At 36.6% G+C, this 17,372-nt stretch overlaps 1 protein-coding gene across 4 annotated transcripts in view; it reads left to right on the top strand.

Moving 5' to 3' along the window:
• ADAMTSL3 (ADAMTS like 3) overlaps positions 1-17,372 on the top strand; it is a 174,606-nt gene that overhangs the window by 23,918 nt on the left and 133,316 nt on the right. For 3 of the 4 annotated variants that reach the window (XM_039390045.1, XM_039390044.1, XM_027715774.2), the window contains exon 3: positions 6,121-6,240. In XM_039390045.1, the coding sequence (XP_039245979.1) occupies positions 6,121-6,240 (120 nt within the window). The remainder of the gene's footprint in view (positions 1-6,120; positions 6,241-17,372) is intronic. The other variant, XM_039390046.1, reaches the window with a different exon arrangement.

Raw genomic sequence — 17,372 nt, 5'->3', positions numbered from 1 at the left:
ATTCCAGGCAGTGGAATGACTCAGAGTGCTTGAATGGGTGCAGGATGGTTTGAGCAGCAGAGGTGATGTAGGCAGTTGCTTTCTTGCAGCTGTGAATATGATGATAGTTACAGCTGAAATTCAGTTTTCAGTAGTAGACACTATTGAAACAATAGCTGAACTATCAGTTTCCAAATTGCTTTCTGACAGCATTTTACTGTGTTGTAAATAGATGTGTTATGCAAAATACCTAAGAATTGTCTTTTGCTTATCTTTGTATGTATCTTCAACCTACAGGCACATTTTCCCAAGCTTGTGTCACTTCTTCATGTTCTAACAGGTCTAGAATGAGAGATGCGAGGAAAAATCATTAGATTTGGGCTTAAATCAGACATGTCTTCAGTCTGCTTTTAACTAACACAGATTATGCAACATGGAACAACAATCTTTGAGTTTCACTCTTGAGTTCTGTCTCCGGAAGAACTTTTGATTCAGTTTTTCAGGTTGTCTCATTGTCTCATTTGTTATTTCCCTGATAAAATCTGACAGTCAAGTTCAGTGTTTCAGGGTTCTTTCATGAAGAAGTGCTTGGCTTCAGTTCAGCCAAGTCCTCTTTCATTTTTTAGGAGACATGACATTTATACTTTAATTCTGATTTGAAATGCTGGCTTCTTAGTTTAATATTAATAATTAACTCATTGGCCTGGTCTGCAGAAATGCTGAGCTGCTGGCAGCTTCTGTGGAAACTCCCTTCACTTGCAGGGTCTTTAAATGTTTCAGAACGTCCAGCTTTAGGAAGCTGTTTTTGTACGTCTTGGCCATGACAAAAGCTAATCTGAGTCTTCCTAGATATTTATTCATCAGAATTGCTTGCTCTGGAGATATCTGAAGTTCTGAATTGTTGATGTGACACTGTTTACCTGCTAACACACTTTTTCATGTTGTGATGAAGCTGGAGTGCTGTGCTCTATCTTACATTTTGGTATTGGAGTCCTTGAAAATCCATTAAACTGAACTGCTACTTAGCTGGTATATTACTTCCCTAGGGCATAAATCATGTGCTGCAGCAGCTTAGGAGGCAGATATTTAACTTGAATTAAATGGGAAGGCACACATTTTGGTATATGATTGGACTTGCTGTGCATATTAATCTGACAAACATGTATTTACAAGTCATTAAACATGCACATAGTTTTTCTCATTTTATTTGCTTTTCCCATCTTTTTTCCCTACAACAGCGATTTTGGACATGAACACTCTCAAGATCCTGCCCATTTTCCGCTTCCAACAAGAACTAATAAAAGAGCCACAAAAGTATGGAAAGCAAACTGCCTTCACTGTGCTGGTCTTTTCTTTATAGAATTTACTTTGGGCAGGATAGTCCAGTTGTTCATAGCTATAAAGGTTTAGGTGGCTAGATCTTTTATCTTTTTTTCCTGTTCCTCTTTTTAAAAACAAGATTTTGAGGCAGTTTCAGGAAGAGCATGGCATTTTGTCATCTTTAGCATTTGAAACATAATCTTGTAGCTTTCGTCTTCATTTCCCCAAACAGTTTGTTCTCATGATGCTCCCAATGTTAGCAAGTACACAGGCTTACTTAGGGAATGACTGATTTGAGTCTAAGTAATGTTGATCTATGTTAAGAGTACATAACAGCAGAGTTCTTACTTTTTGCGGTTCTTGGTGCCAAGAAACTCTAAAATGAATTCCTTTGTACCTGAAAGATTACTGTTCTATTTCTAATTATGTTCCAGTCATTTCTTCGAGACATTCCGTTTGTTTTCTCATCTTCTTGACCTTCACAGCTCACATTTAGCAGAAATCTCTCTTTCTAAAGCTGCTGCTGTTTATGTATAAATATGGAACAATTACTTTCCAGTCTACTGGTGGCTGTGATTAAATGGAATAGTGGCATGTTATTATGAGGTTTGCTTGAACTTTGTCTTAGCCTTTGTATCAAACTATCTACAAGAATTGTAGACTAAACTACATTTTTAATTTATCTGAAATTACAATAACATTTTAAATCCTTGGATTAAATTGTGAATCTAACTTGGAAGGAATGACCAGTGATTAATATTTGTAATTTTTAGTCGTAGGAAAACTCTCACTTGATAATGACAAGTGAGCTGGGTGGCAATAGTTAATGTGAGTCCTGGGTATGAAGGAAAAAAAGAGCAGTTAAAGTTCTTTGCATTGTGTGGTGGTTTCAGAATGTGCTAATGGGGATTCCTTTGGGGTCAGAGTGAACCAGAAGTTGTACCCCAGCAGCACACCTACTGTGCTCAGCCACTAAGAGATAGTCACAGGATCAACTAAAGCTAGTTGAAAATAAGCCCCTCTCCTTCACATGTGCTGTGTGTGGGCATTCAGTCCTACCCAGCCACGCTCCTTGCTAACGTCAGCAGGGGCTGGGGTGCACTCAGTAACCATCCCTTTTACTCTCATTAATAAAATAGAAAATCCTCAAATCCAGCAACTCCAGCTCAGGCAGATGCTTCCAGTCAGTGACATACAGAGCAGTGAAATGGGGCAGCAGGAAAAATGACAACGTGCAGCTCTCGGAGCTCTGAAAACCAGAGGTTTGGATACAGGCTGTTCGTTGTGCCTTCTGCAGTTGAAAGTGGAAGAGTAATTTGGATTTTAAGCACTCAGGTGGGGAGTGATGAGTGAGGAAGAAATCACAGCTTGAGATCAAAGCTGTGCTCAGAGCATAAGCCTTTGAATAAATCAGTACCATTTCACACTTCCATGGACCTACCTGTCTATCAGGAGAGTTCTCCTTGATCACACAGGTAGAATGATGTAGCATGGAAGACCTTATTTTTCCAGTTTCTGACTAATAAGTTACATGTTCTAATCAGCTAGAAAGATTTTCAAACACTGATCTGTTTCCAACTTATAAATTTTCTTTTTTTGTCAGTAGGTAGCACATACTTTCTTGCTACATGATATATTATTTTCAATGAATTTTATGTAGTGATTATTATTGTATCTGGCTTGGATATATTATCACCTTCTACTGTCTTCATATGCTTAAGAAGATCATAAAAGCTGATTTAAAATGTCTGTTCTAAATCTTGAATGTACTTGTAACTTGACGCATTTAACTTAAAGCTATTGAGATTAAACTGGCCATTAAACAGACCTAAAACACTATCATGAAATGTAGTTGTTTTCTGAAATTTGCACTTACAGTCTTTACTTTAAAACATGAATTTATATCAGATTAGCTAAGTAATTCAGAGATGATCCCAAATTTATTTAAAACCACAGACTGCTGAAATTTGAATTATGTTTAAGCCAAAGTGCCCATAGAAATATAAAAGCCTCATAAGGAACACTGGTAGATTCATTAGTGGGGAATAAAATGGACTAAGTGGAAACATTACATTTTGTATTCAGTACCATGTATGAACGAAAGTGCATTGGGCACATGCAGCTTCTTTGAAGGTACCTGTATCTAGAGGGGAAAAAATTGTTTAACTGCTGCTTTGGTGAGTGGATACAAAAGAGTTCTTTGAGATTTGAAGCTTTAATTTTTTTATAATTAACTTTTTGGTTTGGGTTGTTTATCAGATGTGATTACTTGGCTTCAACATAAATTTGCCATGACAACTTACAGTGTGTTCTTAGTAGTGTTTTGTTTTTTTTTAATTAATTGCCTTATGCATTCTTCATTACTTGAGTTATACTAGATAGGCAGCAGTACCTTTTGCTGCAGTTGGTAGATCAGTTTCCATTGTAACCTCCTGTGTAACCTTATAAAACATCCATCTTTTACACTGAATTTTTCCATGCTTGGAAATCAGAATTTTGCTTGCCTGAATCTAGCAAGCATTCTCCTGCTTCTCCAGTGCCCAGCTGCTCATTAGCTGTTAACAAGAAAATTGAATGTGTTAAAAGCCCTTAGTTTTTCTTGTCATGTTTATCAAATTGTTATTTCAGCTTCAGATATTGACATCATTTATATTCAAAGCATAATGGTGGTTAATGTCCAAAGACTTTCTATTTTCCTTGTTTAACTTATAAAGATGAGAAATACAAGGAAGTTAATTGCTACATATCCTACTGACAAATTTGTTTATGGGAAATTAGGCAATAGTGTGATATATTCATTTACCTAAGAAGTATGTGGTGGGCTAATTTCGATTCTTTTCTGCCTGTAAATTAGGCAGCTCTTTCAAAAATATTGTTATAAATCTAGCTCTTCACAGTATTTTTTTCTGAAGTATTTTACAAATATCAACTGAAACTTTACAATACACCATTAACACCAGAGATAGAAATGACAAGTAGTTTAACCCAGGCCACTTGAGATTTCGAATGCATCTCTCCTATCCATTACCCTGTGCTGAAGTCATAGGATTACATCATTGACATATTCCCTCACAGAGGATCTGTCGATAGCCCATTGAAACCACTGGGGAAAAATGCCAGGTTGTGTCAGCCCAGTTTCATGTCTGGGTTGTCCTTCACATGTCAGGGCTCACAATGGCTGCAGCCAGCTTGGCTTCAGTGGGAGGTGTGACTGTGGACCTCTTTTGGTGGCCTTATGGGGAAACTGTTGTTATCAAATGAAACTTTGTTGTCTATATTTTATCATTTAATTATGCAAAAATAAAGTCAGTTAGCTAAAGTGTAAAAGTGAAACCTGTGCTGCAGTAAACGTTATAGAAATGTCATGATAATATGATGTGAATGTGAATTACTCGTATGTAGGCCTGGTGAAAAAAAATTCTCTTTAAAATCTTGTTCAGTCTTGCATGCTGAAATATGACCTTTACCCTAGTCTAGACATGTCCTTTGCAAGCTATTTCTAGTTTATATGAAAATTGCTTGATTTAAAACAAGTATGTTAATCTGATGCTGTCACGAGTGATGGGGTTCGCAGTGTGAGGAGCTGACAGCTTCTTTGAGGAACAAGGTAAACAAAAGCACTGTAAGCTTCTCCAGACCCATCCTGGGAATGAGGTGCCATCTGCTTTATTAGTTGTGAGCTTCAGAAAGTGAACTTAGTGCAAGAGACAAACTGCAGAAGTCTTGCCATCCTTTTCCACAACAAACTGATGAAATTATGTTGATTGCTTTTGAAATCTCTAGTTATATGGCACTGAGATTACACACCTATGTTTGGTACAGTTCTAGCCAAAAGCCTAGAAAATGGGCGATGGCAACTGCTAGCTTTCATGTAAAATTACTGTGCATGTGTCAAAATATACTCTTTAATTAAACCCCTATGAATTAAGTTGACTCACTGGGAAATGCCCAGCAGTAACTTGTACATTTTGGGCCTTGTTTTCTTTCCTGAAAGGTTTCAACTTTTTGGAAGGTAATCTTCATCTCCTTGCCCTGTCCTCCCTACCACAGCTGAACTCAGTATTAGGCATTCAAAAGATATTTGCTTATTTTCTGTAGTATGCAAACCAATTGGCTTCTCAGGGCAGAGTTACAGTGCAGAAGAATAAGGATGGAAGAGTCTGTGCAGTACATTTGCTACGTGTCAGGGATGCTTCAGACCTAAAGTGTAATAACAGAGTGTTCATCCAGCATGTTTTCAGTGTGTTAAGCACGTTTCAGGTGTGTTATGAACATGAATAGATCAGCTAAGCAAAAGCCATTTCTCTAATGAGGGCCTAGGTGACACACAGCCCAGCTGGAGGGACTATGATTCTGACAGAATTAGCTCCTCTGTAGCTTGAAATGGATCCTGTTAGTCTATGATTCTGTGTCTTTGTATCTTCCTTTGTAAAAATAAATACACTGTATTTACCCAAAAGCCTGTTATCTGCAGCAGCCAGTAACTCTCTGGTGAAGTGTATAAAGAATAAGAAAGTGTAATGTTGCTTCTCCAACGTCTTTGAGCACTGATGGTTGATTTGCCAGAGATGTTCTCTTTTAGTTTAATAGATGATTCTGCTGTTGAGGCGTCTTGCCTGGTTTTGGGCCCTTGTATTTGGCATGTCCTCATCACAGATCTCTGCAGCAAAGTATCCACCCAGAAATACCGTGCCTGAAAACACAGCACTTCCCCCCCCCAGAAGTTCATGTTTAGTCTTTGTAATTATATTCATAGAGTTTTTAAAGAATTTTACTTGTGTTTGTTGTAGCTGTAACGTGACCTTTCTGAATTTCTTGCAGACAAGAGCAGAGCAATCCCAAGGTGCATACTTCTTGCCTGAGTTTGCACTTTCTCCACAGGGGAGTTTTCTTGAGGATACCACGGGGGAACAATTCCTCACTTACCGTTATGATGACCAGGTCAGTATCCCATATGTGAAAATGATAGAGATTGTCACGTTCATGGAATTCTGAGATCCAGGTTTCTGTGAAACAGATTAAGATACAGAGAGTGTGTTTATCTTTTAAAGGCATGTCAGATTGAAAGCAGAGTGAATGATAATAGACTACACAAAGTGAAAATTAAGGCACTTAATTGCAAAAATAATAAATAGAAGCACTTGTTGAAAGTATTAATAGGATTTAGTAGAGAAAAAATCGGCAATATTTTAGTGATGTGTTGATGCTTACAGTTACTTCTGCAAAACATGTGGAATTGGAGGTGGTTGTCCTTTCTGTGAATTGTTTGACTTATGCTAAATTGTTCTATTTCATGGAAAAATCAGTGTGAGGCAGATCTTGCATTTTCCAGCTTTTGAAAAGTCAGCACATTATATTAGTTCATGAAGTTTTCATAAGGGGAGATTGGGTGAATTATAAAGAAACAAATGGGAAGTGTAATAATGGATGGAGCAGTGTTTAGAAAGCAACAAATTATGTTTTTTAAAGTTAAAACTCTTTAATGCTTTCTCCAGACCCATAGAAACATTATGTTGAACATGGAATATAGATATAAATGTAAAGAAAGCAACATGAAAGAAATGCTGTTAATCTTGGCAAGGGATCTAAAGTAAACCTAGGAAATGTGTGGTGTGCTGTGGAAATTTACTCATAACACAATGTGTTCCAGCAGTCAGTTGAATTTCACATCAAAACTGTCTGAATTACATTCATAGACACTTACAGTGCGTTTCTTAATGTAAGAGGAGGGAATTTGTTAGGAAACACTCCCTGTAGAAGTGAGAGAAGAGCCAAACTTTCCCTGCAGTGCAAGGTATGGTTCTGCCAGTGATGGGCAGCTTTATTTTGAAAGATGGTCTCCCTGCAGGAACTACTTTGAGAAAATAGTTTGCTCATCACTACTCTAAAGAGAAGGGAGAACTGAGATGAGTTTATTCAAACTGAGAATCTTCTTAGGAAGTCAAAAGGAAGCAGAGAAGATACAACAGAAAGCATGCTGAGCTACTGTGAGCTATTTGAATTTAGTTTAAATGTTTACGGCAATTCATATTTTTGCTACCCTAGAGGGTCTTGATTATCAACAGAAAAGGTACTTGGACAAGATGTTACCTGGACCAAACACCTGGGAAAGCAATAACTTACAGGACAGTAAAATGCAGCTGCAACTCAGGCTGCATTTAATGACAGTAGTTGAAAAACACTATAAAGGTTATACACTTTGATCAAAATAGTTTCTATTTAATGGAGCATATTTTAGGGATGATGATAAATCAAATATAACAGAGACTTAGTCGGAGTCTTTGACTAGACTGTTTGGACTATATGAATACATAGCTGAGTAAAAAACAAACAAATTGAATCCTCCTCAAAAAAAATCCTCAAATATCAGCATAGTTCTATACAGAAGCCAGTTCCAAGCTCAATTCCATTTGATGGAAAGAATTCCATTAATTCCACTGGGATCTTAGTTGGAGCTAGGATATGGCCAGCTTCTGTTCTATCAAAAATGTGATTTAGTTTTGAGGCCTGCTCTTCCCAGACACTTAGTGAGCAGTATGAAATTAAGTTTGAATTCTTGGAATTGGAAATGGTGCTGAAACATCAAAATGTTGAAAATAAAAGCAACTGTATCAGTAGTAGTTTTTGCGAAAGGAAATTGAGTCCCTAAGCATTATTTATTAAAAATTATAAATACTTTGAATGCAGATGGGAACTGATCTATAGTTTACCTTCCTGTGAGTAAACCAGAAATTCTTTGGTAAATAGAAAGATTATTCTCCTTGGTTTTCTAGGGCATTATTCTTAGGCTTGTAATAACCTACAGTTCTAATTATAGTTTTGATGAAATGTTAACACAAAACTCATTTTTATCATGTGATAAAACTTGGCCAGAAAACTTGAATTTTTCTTGTGGGTTTTTTTTGTTTTTTTTTTTTTTTTTTTTTTTTTAAATTTATTTTTTTGTTTTTTGTTTCATTCTACTCTTTCTTTTGACCTTTACTCCTATGAATGGAAGGAAGTCTTAAATCAGAGGGTGAAAATCCTTAATCAGATGATCTCTGAAATCTTTATAAGCTGGTATGGGTAGGTTTGATACATGGTAGCTGTGATAAGGATATGCAGGTGACTTAGAAGAGAGGAATATATGTACATTGAAAACCCATTTTTAACCTATCCAACACAGAAATTGAGTCATTGCAGGAAGGTTGCCACATAAATAAAAAATGCAGCAGCATCTTCTCACAGACCTTAATTCCTTAATTCAGTTTTAGCAATTCACTTTCTATCTTGTCCTACTGTGAAGGGATGCTGGCCTGTGGGAAATACACTCCTTCCTTTTCCCTGAACACCAGAACTGTCCTTTGGGCATCCCTACAGGGTCCTGGTGTTTCTATACATCCAAAGTTACATTAGTGTTGTTGAAAATTGGAAAAGTAAAACAACCTTGTGCGCTTGACTCTGACAAAACAAAAGATGAGTCTGATCTGATCTCCCATGGAAATGAAACCTCCTCCTGTGTCCATGGAAGGGAGCAGAGAGGTTCCTGAGACTGTGGCATGGAGGTGGCAGAAGAGGGTGGGTCACAACCTCTGTTCTTTTGGCTAACCAGTGTTGAGACACTTGCAGGAAAAGTGATCCTTCTGTATCTTCCCAAGTGTGTCCTTTTCTCTCTTGCACTGTTCTTTATATCCAGGCCAATAAAATTTCCAGTTTGTTGGGATAGATGGATATTATTTTTATATAGCAGCATCCTCATTGTCATGATCCAAGATTAGTTTCCTTACATCCTCCAAAGGCAGGAATGTTTCAAAGGGATTTTCTTTGGCTGTTGTGTGTGATATTTTTCAAGCAGGGAGCCAGTTTAATCAGGATCATTCATTCCTTTGTTAGTAAGTAATCTCAGTAAAATAGAACTAGCTGTTACTTAAATATTCAAAAGTATTTGCTATCTGAAACGACAAGCTTGCAGTTTGAAATGGAAGATGAGTAAATATTAATGGGAACATACTGTACTCTGCTCTAGCACAGCAAAATTACATATAGATTCATGTTGTACATGCAAGATAGTACATTTTGTTCTGGTTTAATCTGGCAGAACTGTGCTCTCATTTTTGTACAGGATTGCACTAACCCCTTTGCATATTCTGTTGCTATGTGTGTACTTTAGAATTACATGCAGATGAAATTCTTTGGCCAGATATTTTCAAAATTCACTGAATATCTTTTTTTTTATCGCTCCTGTGACTATAGAAGAAAATACCTTAAAAGACCTGATCAGTGCAGATGTCACCCCTGATTCACTGGGGTGACATCTGCACTGAATATAGTGCATTATAGTTTTGATGTATTTACTGCTTTATCTTCGGGGAAAAAGAAAAAAACAGTGATTAAAAGCAAATACTTTTCCAGGATCTGAAAGAAGAGAAATGTTTAAATTGAACATTTTCTTATGGATCCTGCATTGGTCACCAAGTGATGTCTTGTATCACTGCACTGCATCCTGCATTTCTAAAATTCTACAGTCAATGCAATCTAAATCTGACTTGGTACCAAATAGGTTTTGATGCATAGCCAAAGATGACAGTTGCTGTTAGAACACTGAGATTGAAAAAATATGCCCCTCTACTATCATTCATGAATGAGTTTGAAATAAATATATAAGTAATAGCTCTTTCTCAAATTTTGAGATACAAGTTGAACCTTGCCATAAGAAATAGTTTCCTAGTTTTCTTGCTGATTTCTTTTGGCTTTTCACCTTTTAATCTACTACAAGGAATTTTTTTCTTTTCCAGAATACTAGTAGTACTGGAAAGCTTTCTTGCAGAAATAAAATGTTCTTGTTTTCTGACACTTAAGGTATTGCTTCCAAGTATTAAAACCATTCCATATGACGGACCACCAACAAGGACAGCAGTGAAAACTTCGTTGGGCTGACTGTGTTTGAAGTACATTTCCACTTTGATTGGTTGGCTGAAAGAGTGCTCTTGGAGGGGTGGGTAAAAAAACAAAAAAAAAAGGAACGAAGAAAGAAAAAGAGTTTATCTTTGAAGTGAGAAAATGTTTGCTTGACCAGTTAGCTTTCTACTTGACCTTGCTTCTTCTAAATTTTATGATGTTTACCAGTTTAAACTCACAACAAGGATAGCCTGAATTAGATATATGGCACTAAGTAGACCGATTCTGGCAAAGAAATCTGGTGTTTCTAAACAAATACTAATGAAAATCTGCACTGTCAGACTTATGAGTGTTTAGCTATGTGAGGTAAGGTAGAAAACAGTGAGTCTGTTTCAAGTAGATGGGCAAGTTGTAATACACAGGCTGCAGCTGTTACAGTCCTTTTAATAACTTTCTTTGGGTTGACTAGAAAGGTCTATTATAAAGTGAATGCCAAAATTGGGAGAATGAATATTCTGATAAATGCCTTGTTTTCTACAAAGAGAAATATTCTGGCTTGGTTTCTGCTTTTAAGGGGGAAAGCAGCATGGCATTAAAGTGTTAACTAAAAAAAAGGTAATGCAACCCAGGATCTGAATGACTTCAAGAATTAATATAGAAATAAATTGATGGAACCCATTATTCCACCTTTTTATTTGTAGTCAGACAGCAATAACTGTTTGTGTTTGTTCTGTAAGTTTTTTGTATCATATCAAGGAAACTATTACATGGACAGAAGTTGTCCCAGCTGGGCTGACAGACATTTTTCCACAATTTCTATCACCTACTTCCCAGTTCCACCTGCTGCTGATTGCCATCCCCCTGCTCTGCCTCTGGAACTGTGAGTCACAGCCTGGTTTTGAGTATCAGCTGCTTGCTGGCTTCTGCCCCCAGTCTGAGCCTTTTTATTCCATTGCCAGCTAGTTTGCATCTAAATCACCAGAGAAATGGAGCACACCTTTTCAGGCTCAGAGATGTCATGTAAGGGACAAACTTATTTCAAATTTACACATCAGTGTTAACTTTTAAGAAGTTCTAATTCTGAGAAGGGAGTAAGATCTGTAGTTAGTGCATGCTTGCTACCCAAGTACCTAAAGCTCCAGTACTCTTCTTTTGAGGAACCTGACACTTGTGTTATTCTCTGGCATGACATTTTTGTTGATACCCTGAAAAAGCATTCAGAACTATTAAAAAGACTTAAGATCTTGAATCTCAATGTCTAGCTCTTCACTGAGAGATTATTTTTTGAATAAACAAACTGTTTTCAAGTGGGCATAAACTATTTCAGGCATTTTTCTACAGTGAAAACACTCCACTAATGAGCACTTAGTGGTTTCATTTGTGTATTTGGAGAGTGAACTGATAAACTTAATTTTATCCAAGCACCAGAAGTGCAACTGCTGATATGTGGCTACGTGAATTTCAGCATTGTGTTAGAAATATTGCTCTTCTGCTGAGTAAAGGAGTCCTCACTCAGCTGATATTAGAACAGCACAAATTTCACTGACTTGAATCCTGCAAGTAGTTCCATTCTCTTAGCTGGGACATCTTGTGTAAGTAAAAATTATGAGGTCAGGTTTGTGGTACTCCATACTAATCCTACAGATGTTCATAATGAGTTTTAAATCACATTCAAAGAGTTTACAGCCACGTGTTTGTAAGGTTGTGTGAAGATAAAAAGCATTATTTGGTGTTTCTGTGGAAATCTAACTGAAGGTGATGTTAGGTTAGATTTTTAATTTTTTTTTATACCTTTATATTTTTGTTCCCAGGTTTAATTTGGGCCTCTTTATTTTTAAGGGTGATCTTGTTTTGCTTTTTTGGGTAAGGAAATTAGTTCCATAATCAAGCAAAATGTGTTTCTGATTAGGAGTGGAAGGGGGAAAGGGATTCAGGGATTAAGACCAAATGAAAACCACTTACAATTTCAGGCAAAACTACTCTTACAGAAACTGGTACTGCATAAGTCAGGCATGATCCTGTTCAAACAATACTTTTGTTTTGGCTAATTGTTGGCTGGAAGTGTGTGACTAGCATATGCCCAAGTAATTATATCATTACTTGTGTGTGATAGGTTGCCTGGTGAACTGAAAACTGTTTTAACATACTTTTGTTTGTTGGCAAACTGAATGGGGAACTGGCACTTTTTAAAGCACCAACTACCATTTTAAACTCAGGGTTTTGTTCTTCAGGGAAAATAGTGGAAGTGCTGTGTGTAAGAATTACAGACTTTCTTGTTTTCTGTTACAACATTAATCCCAATGCTGCCAAAGGTCTCTGTGTGTAAATCATACTTACAGAAGCCAGTAGGTCTTCACCTTGTGCAGTACAAGAGCCTTCACAGGGAATCTGTAATAATATAGTTTCTGTAGAAAACACATTTTATATCATTTCAGTTTGGATCAAATACATTCTATGAGGCTGTAATCCTATTCCACCAAATTCTGTGGTGAAACTCCTTGGCCTGGGTCCTTAGTCCTTCTGTGGCTGTGATAATTCTGGCCTCAGCAGCTGGCAGAGGATTCCCAGGTAGCAGAAGCAGCCCCTCATTTGTAAGGTTCTCCCCCAAAATGATTTCTCAAGGAAGAAAGGAGAATGGATCTAAGCTTTCAGGGGTTTCTCTTATTCTTGCTCCCGTGGCAGCTGGACAGATACTGAGGCTACTCCAGTGGGTGATAAAGGGCTATGCATGTACTTATTTTCTACCTTTTTTCTTAGGCATATCTTTCAGGCCACAGATTCATGTTTATTCAGTTTGAGGTTGATCTATAGCAAAACAAAAAACTCTAAGTGCTTTGCTTTTATAGTGTCTCTACTGTGTCCATTTTTCATAAAAGACTGAATTTTTTAAACTCATGTTCAGTGTTTCATGTTCTGAGGTTTTCAACATCAGGTTTTCTCATACACATTTTTCAGTTTTTCACAACTGTCTTAAAGTATTTTTATTTTCTTTCTCCAAGGAGCAGGCAGAAGGATGTGTACTTGGGCAAATATTGTACTGTAAAGTCTTTAGCTCAATTCTGCTGCACTGAACTAGTAACAGGACACCTGATGAAATGAATTAACAATATACATTCTTTACAGGAGACCAGTGATTAAATCATGAGAGGTTGATACAATGCAAGTGAATTTACCACTGACCTCTTCATGCCCCCAGTGCACCCCCAGCAGTTGGCACATGTATTTATCCAAGAATTTTGACATTGATAAAGGCTTAGCTTCAGACTTCTAAATTAAGACTGAAAGGTCTAGAGGTAGCAGAATTGATCTCACACAGCTCTGACGTTCCACTGCTCTCATCTATTGATAAGAGTTCATTGAGATACAGTAGAGAAGTGCTTCTAAATCAAAAAGATACATTTCAAGTACTGTGAGAAATGCAATGCTTGGAACTGGAAAGTCGTTCTTCAGATAGACATGGATGAAAGGATGTTTTAGGCTGATAAAGTCCAGTGGTTCATTAATCACTTTGTTTACACAACAGAAGTACATTTTGGAACTATATCCTTTCACTGGTCTCAGTCAAGGCAAGAGCAGATTGGGTTTAGTTTTTTGATAATATGGCTAAATTTATTGAACTTCTTGATGTTTGAACTTCTCTTAAATTTTGCACAGATGAGAAGATAGAATTGTATTGCTGAATTTTTCATGAAGGATGAATGCGATGTATTTGATTTTTTTTTTCCTTCTGTGCCATTTCTGCCACAGATAACATTTAAACACCCATGAGAGTTTATAGCAGCTTATCCCTCTTAACATGGAAAGCCTTAGTGCAGGAATGAAGGAAATACCAGTTTATAGTGTCTCTGGAATAATGATTAATAAAATGCCTGCTTGACAAAATGATTCTTTCTGTGTAAGGTGTTTCTGATAGAATTATGTTGTTTGCAAGGCAGTGGATAGTTTAAATGGAATTTACATGGTAGAGCATGTGGATAACATCCCTCACGTGCTTGACAGTCATCCTTCCAGGCCTGTCCAGCATGGGAGGAAGATTTATAGTACAGGCTGGATGTCACAATGACTTTTTTAGTAGAGATGTACTTGAACCTAAATTTCTTCCAGTTCATATAGCACTAATGTGGAAGAGGCAGGGGGAAATCTTTTAAAAATCTGCATATCTTGGCTTTGTTTCTAGAAATATTTAAAATTGTGCTTGATTTCATTAACACTTGCATAATGAACTAGCCTTGGGGCAGATAAAGAACAATCTCTGTACCACTTCAAACAGTTATTTCACTTTGCACTGTTTCAAAATAAGTGTCAGCATTGCTAGTAAACCTAATTTATTTCTACTATTAAACTTCAAAAGCTATTTCTCACAAGGAAGAAAATTACATACATTAATTACCAATTTTGGCAGTAACAGCAAAAATGGTAAATGTAAGTTCTTGAAAGGATCACTGCTGACAACTGTATTTATTATTTTCAGGGCTTAGAATGTGTTACAGGTTGTGATACTGTAGGATCTGAATCATTTTAATGCTCCTAATGTGAAACAAACTATGCCAGGCTTCACAACACACATTAATAATGTGCTTTTGATATAATGAAAAAATAAGGGGACTGCCTCTTGTATTTCCCAGCTTTCAGCAACAGTCTCTTTTGATACCTCATTCAATAAAAGTGTGTTTATGTGATCCAGCATAGCCAAGAAGGGCGGGAGCTCTTCTTTAGTGACTGGATTCTAAATCTTCATTGCTGTTTCATAAATAACTCCCTCAGTTTGTGAGGGGGAGTTATGCCTTTGCTACTTGGGTATGTTAAGAAACTGCAAAGGTAATGACTGGTGAAAAGGAAAGAAGGTCAAGCATATCTGAACAGAGGAAAATGCCATTATTCAGTGTTTTTGTCACAGAAATCAGAACTGATTTACGGAGCAAGTTGTAGATGGGCAAGAATGATTGACCTTCAGGATCAGAACGATTCTAGGTAGCAAAAACACTGCAAGAAATTTTCTAATCTTTTTAAACCATTACCCCCAAGAAAGCACTGAAGGTTTGGGTCCAAATTCCAGCATGCAGGACATCCTGTGAATGCCAGTAGATTTTTTTTTTTTTTTTTTTTTTTTTTTTTTTTTTGTGTCTGAAACTATTGACAGAAATAAGGGCTTGCATGTGATTTGAGGCAATAGTTGAAGGTGCTCAGTGCTTCCTTGAGTCTTTTTTGTGGTCTTTGGTAAAGGGTAATGCTATACTTGAACATTAACCTTCAGTACTTTAATGTGCTTGACACAAATTGTAGGTTCCATGTTTTGTGGAGTGATTGGCAAATCAAACATTCTCCCCACACATGCTTTACTATAGACAGGCAACTGTTATACTGATTCTTGGTCTAGCAGGAAAGGCAGTGAGACCTCAGAGAACTTGAAACAATCTGGACTTTTTTTTAATACTCTAAGACTATAAAACTTGACCTCTTGCCACTTGAACCTATGTAATCTAGCTTTATAAAATTATCTCATTGCTAGTAAATTTTTTGTTTGTGTTATTATGCTATGAGATATTTTCATGCTTTGATGGTGTAAGCCTTTCTTCAGTTAACATTTTTATGTTGCGTAAGAGCAAAAGGACTTTTAAAAAGGCACCAAACCTTTAACTGATTTACAGGTTCATGAAGCAGGCTAGAGTATTTACACATGGGTGAGAAAAATTAGTTGTAATAGGCTGCTGTATGATGTGGGATGTTTTTGTAGTTTTTAAAATAGCCCTTGGGAGATGGTTGCAATTGTAAATACAAGATATGTTCTCTTTTACCTGATTATTTAGGCTTTGGTCCAAAAATCATAGTAATTTCAATAGACTTTGGATCAGCCCTTCATTTTTTAATGCAAAAGGAGATTTGCCATTGGTTCCAGACAGATTGGATTCAGGTACCCCAGAAGAAATACTATAGACTGTTCAACCAGGTCATTACTGGGAAATGGGATAGATGCTACAGAGCACAAGCTTCACTGCAGCCTTGGTGTTCTGCAAAAAGACAAGTACAATGTTATTTGGGTTTTTTTCAGATTTGGTGTCCAAATGATGTGTGAAGGCTTGCTAACTTTGTTAATTTGATCCAACTGCTGGATTTGGTGAAGATCACTGAATTTTCTGTGGCATATACAAGCAAACCTACTTACCATGAGTGCTGAAATGAATCCCGTATTTAAAATACTTGATCTCTTTCATTAATTTTGTTGTACTGAAATCACCTAAAAAATACTGATAAATTGTGGTTTACTACTCCATTCTCATGTCCAATCTTTGCTAAAAATATACACATTTGCTTATATATGTAGCATATAAGTCACTGATCTTCCTTTGTATAAGTAATATAGTTGTATATGGCATAAATCTGAAGAAACAAGGCGTGTTCTTTCAGAAAACTCAAATAATGCCTTATAACATCAACACAACATATGGCAAAATACCTTTTATTTTTTTACTGTTTGGAAAAAAATACTTAGCATGCATCAGTTTTACTTACAAGAAATACAGTGCGTTGGCTTGAATGTTTTTTGATATTATTAATAGGTGATGTAAAATATTCAAATATGAGAATATAATACATGAAATTTTACCACCTTTGAGTGCTGGCTTCAGTTGTAACTATTCAGGGCGAAGCATTCTAATGTATGAATCAGAATTATATCCTAAGTCTCTTATTAAAATACTAAGGGTAAGTTTTAAACTTGTCCTGCCCTTTTAATTCCTTTTGAAAAAGATTTTGTTCTTTTTTTGCAGGTATTTTTATACTTTACAGTGAACTTGCCAGTTAATGTTCATTCTTATCCTGCTTCTTCAATATCTAGACTATAGGATAGTCTGTTTTTCTCATACTTTCAGCTCTGCATTCTAATGAATGTGAGTCAAAGAAAAGGAGGGTGAAAATATTTCTTATGAATAGTCCTTTTTCTATGCAGTTAAGTGACTTCCTTTTAATGAAGGCTATTGCCCCAAAATAAGTTTCAAAAAGGATGTCTTTTGGGTGTCAAAGGAGGTTATCATCCTTCCAAGATGTAATTTTAATTGAAGAGATCTCCTGTGCTTTGCTATACAAGAGACCAAGTTCCTGCATACTGAAGGGAGGCTTTGCTGGCAGCACCACGGAGACTTCCTGAGAATTGGTTCCACATATGTTTGTTAATATTTTGGTGAGTGTGGACAGAAAAT

Source organism: Pipra filicauda, unplaced genomic scaffold, assembly GCF_003945595.2.
Source record: "Pipra filicauda isolate LSUMZ 115617 unplaced genomic scaffold, ASM394559v2 scaffold7_size6619720_pilon, whole genome shotgun sequence".
Lineage (NCBI taxonomy): Eukaryota > Metazoa > Chordata > Aves > Passeriformes > Pipridae > Pipra > Pipra filicauda.
This window is presented reverse-complemented; position numbering and strand designations above follow the sequence as displayed.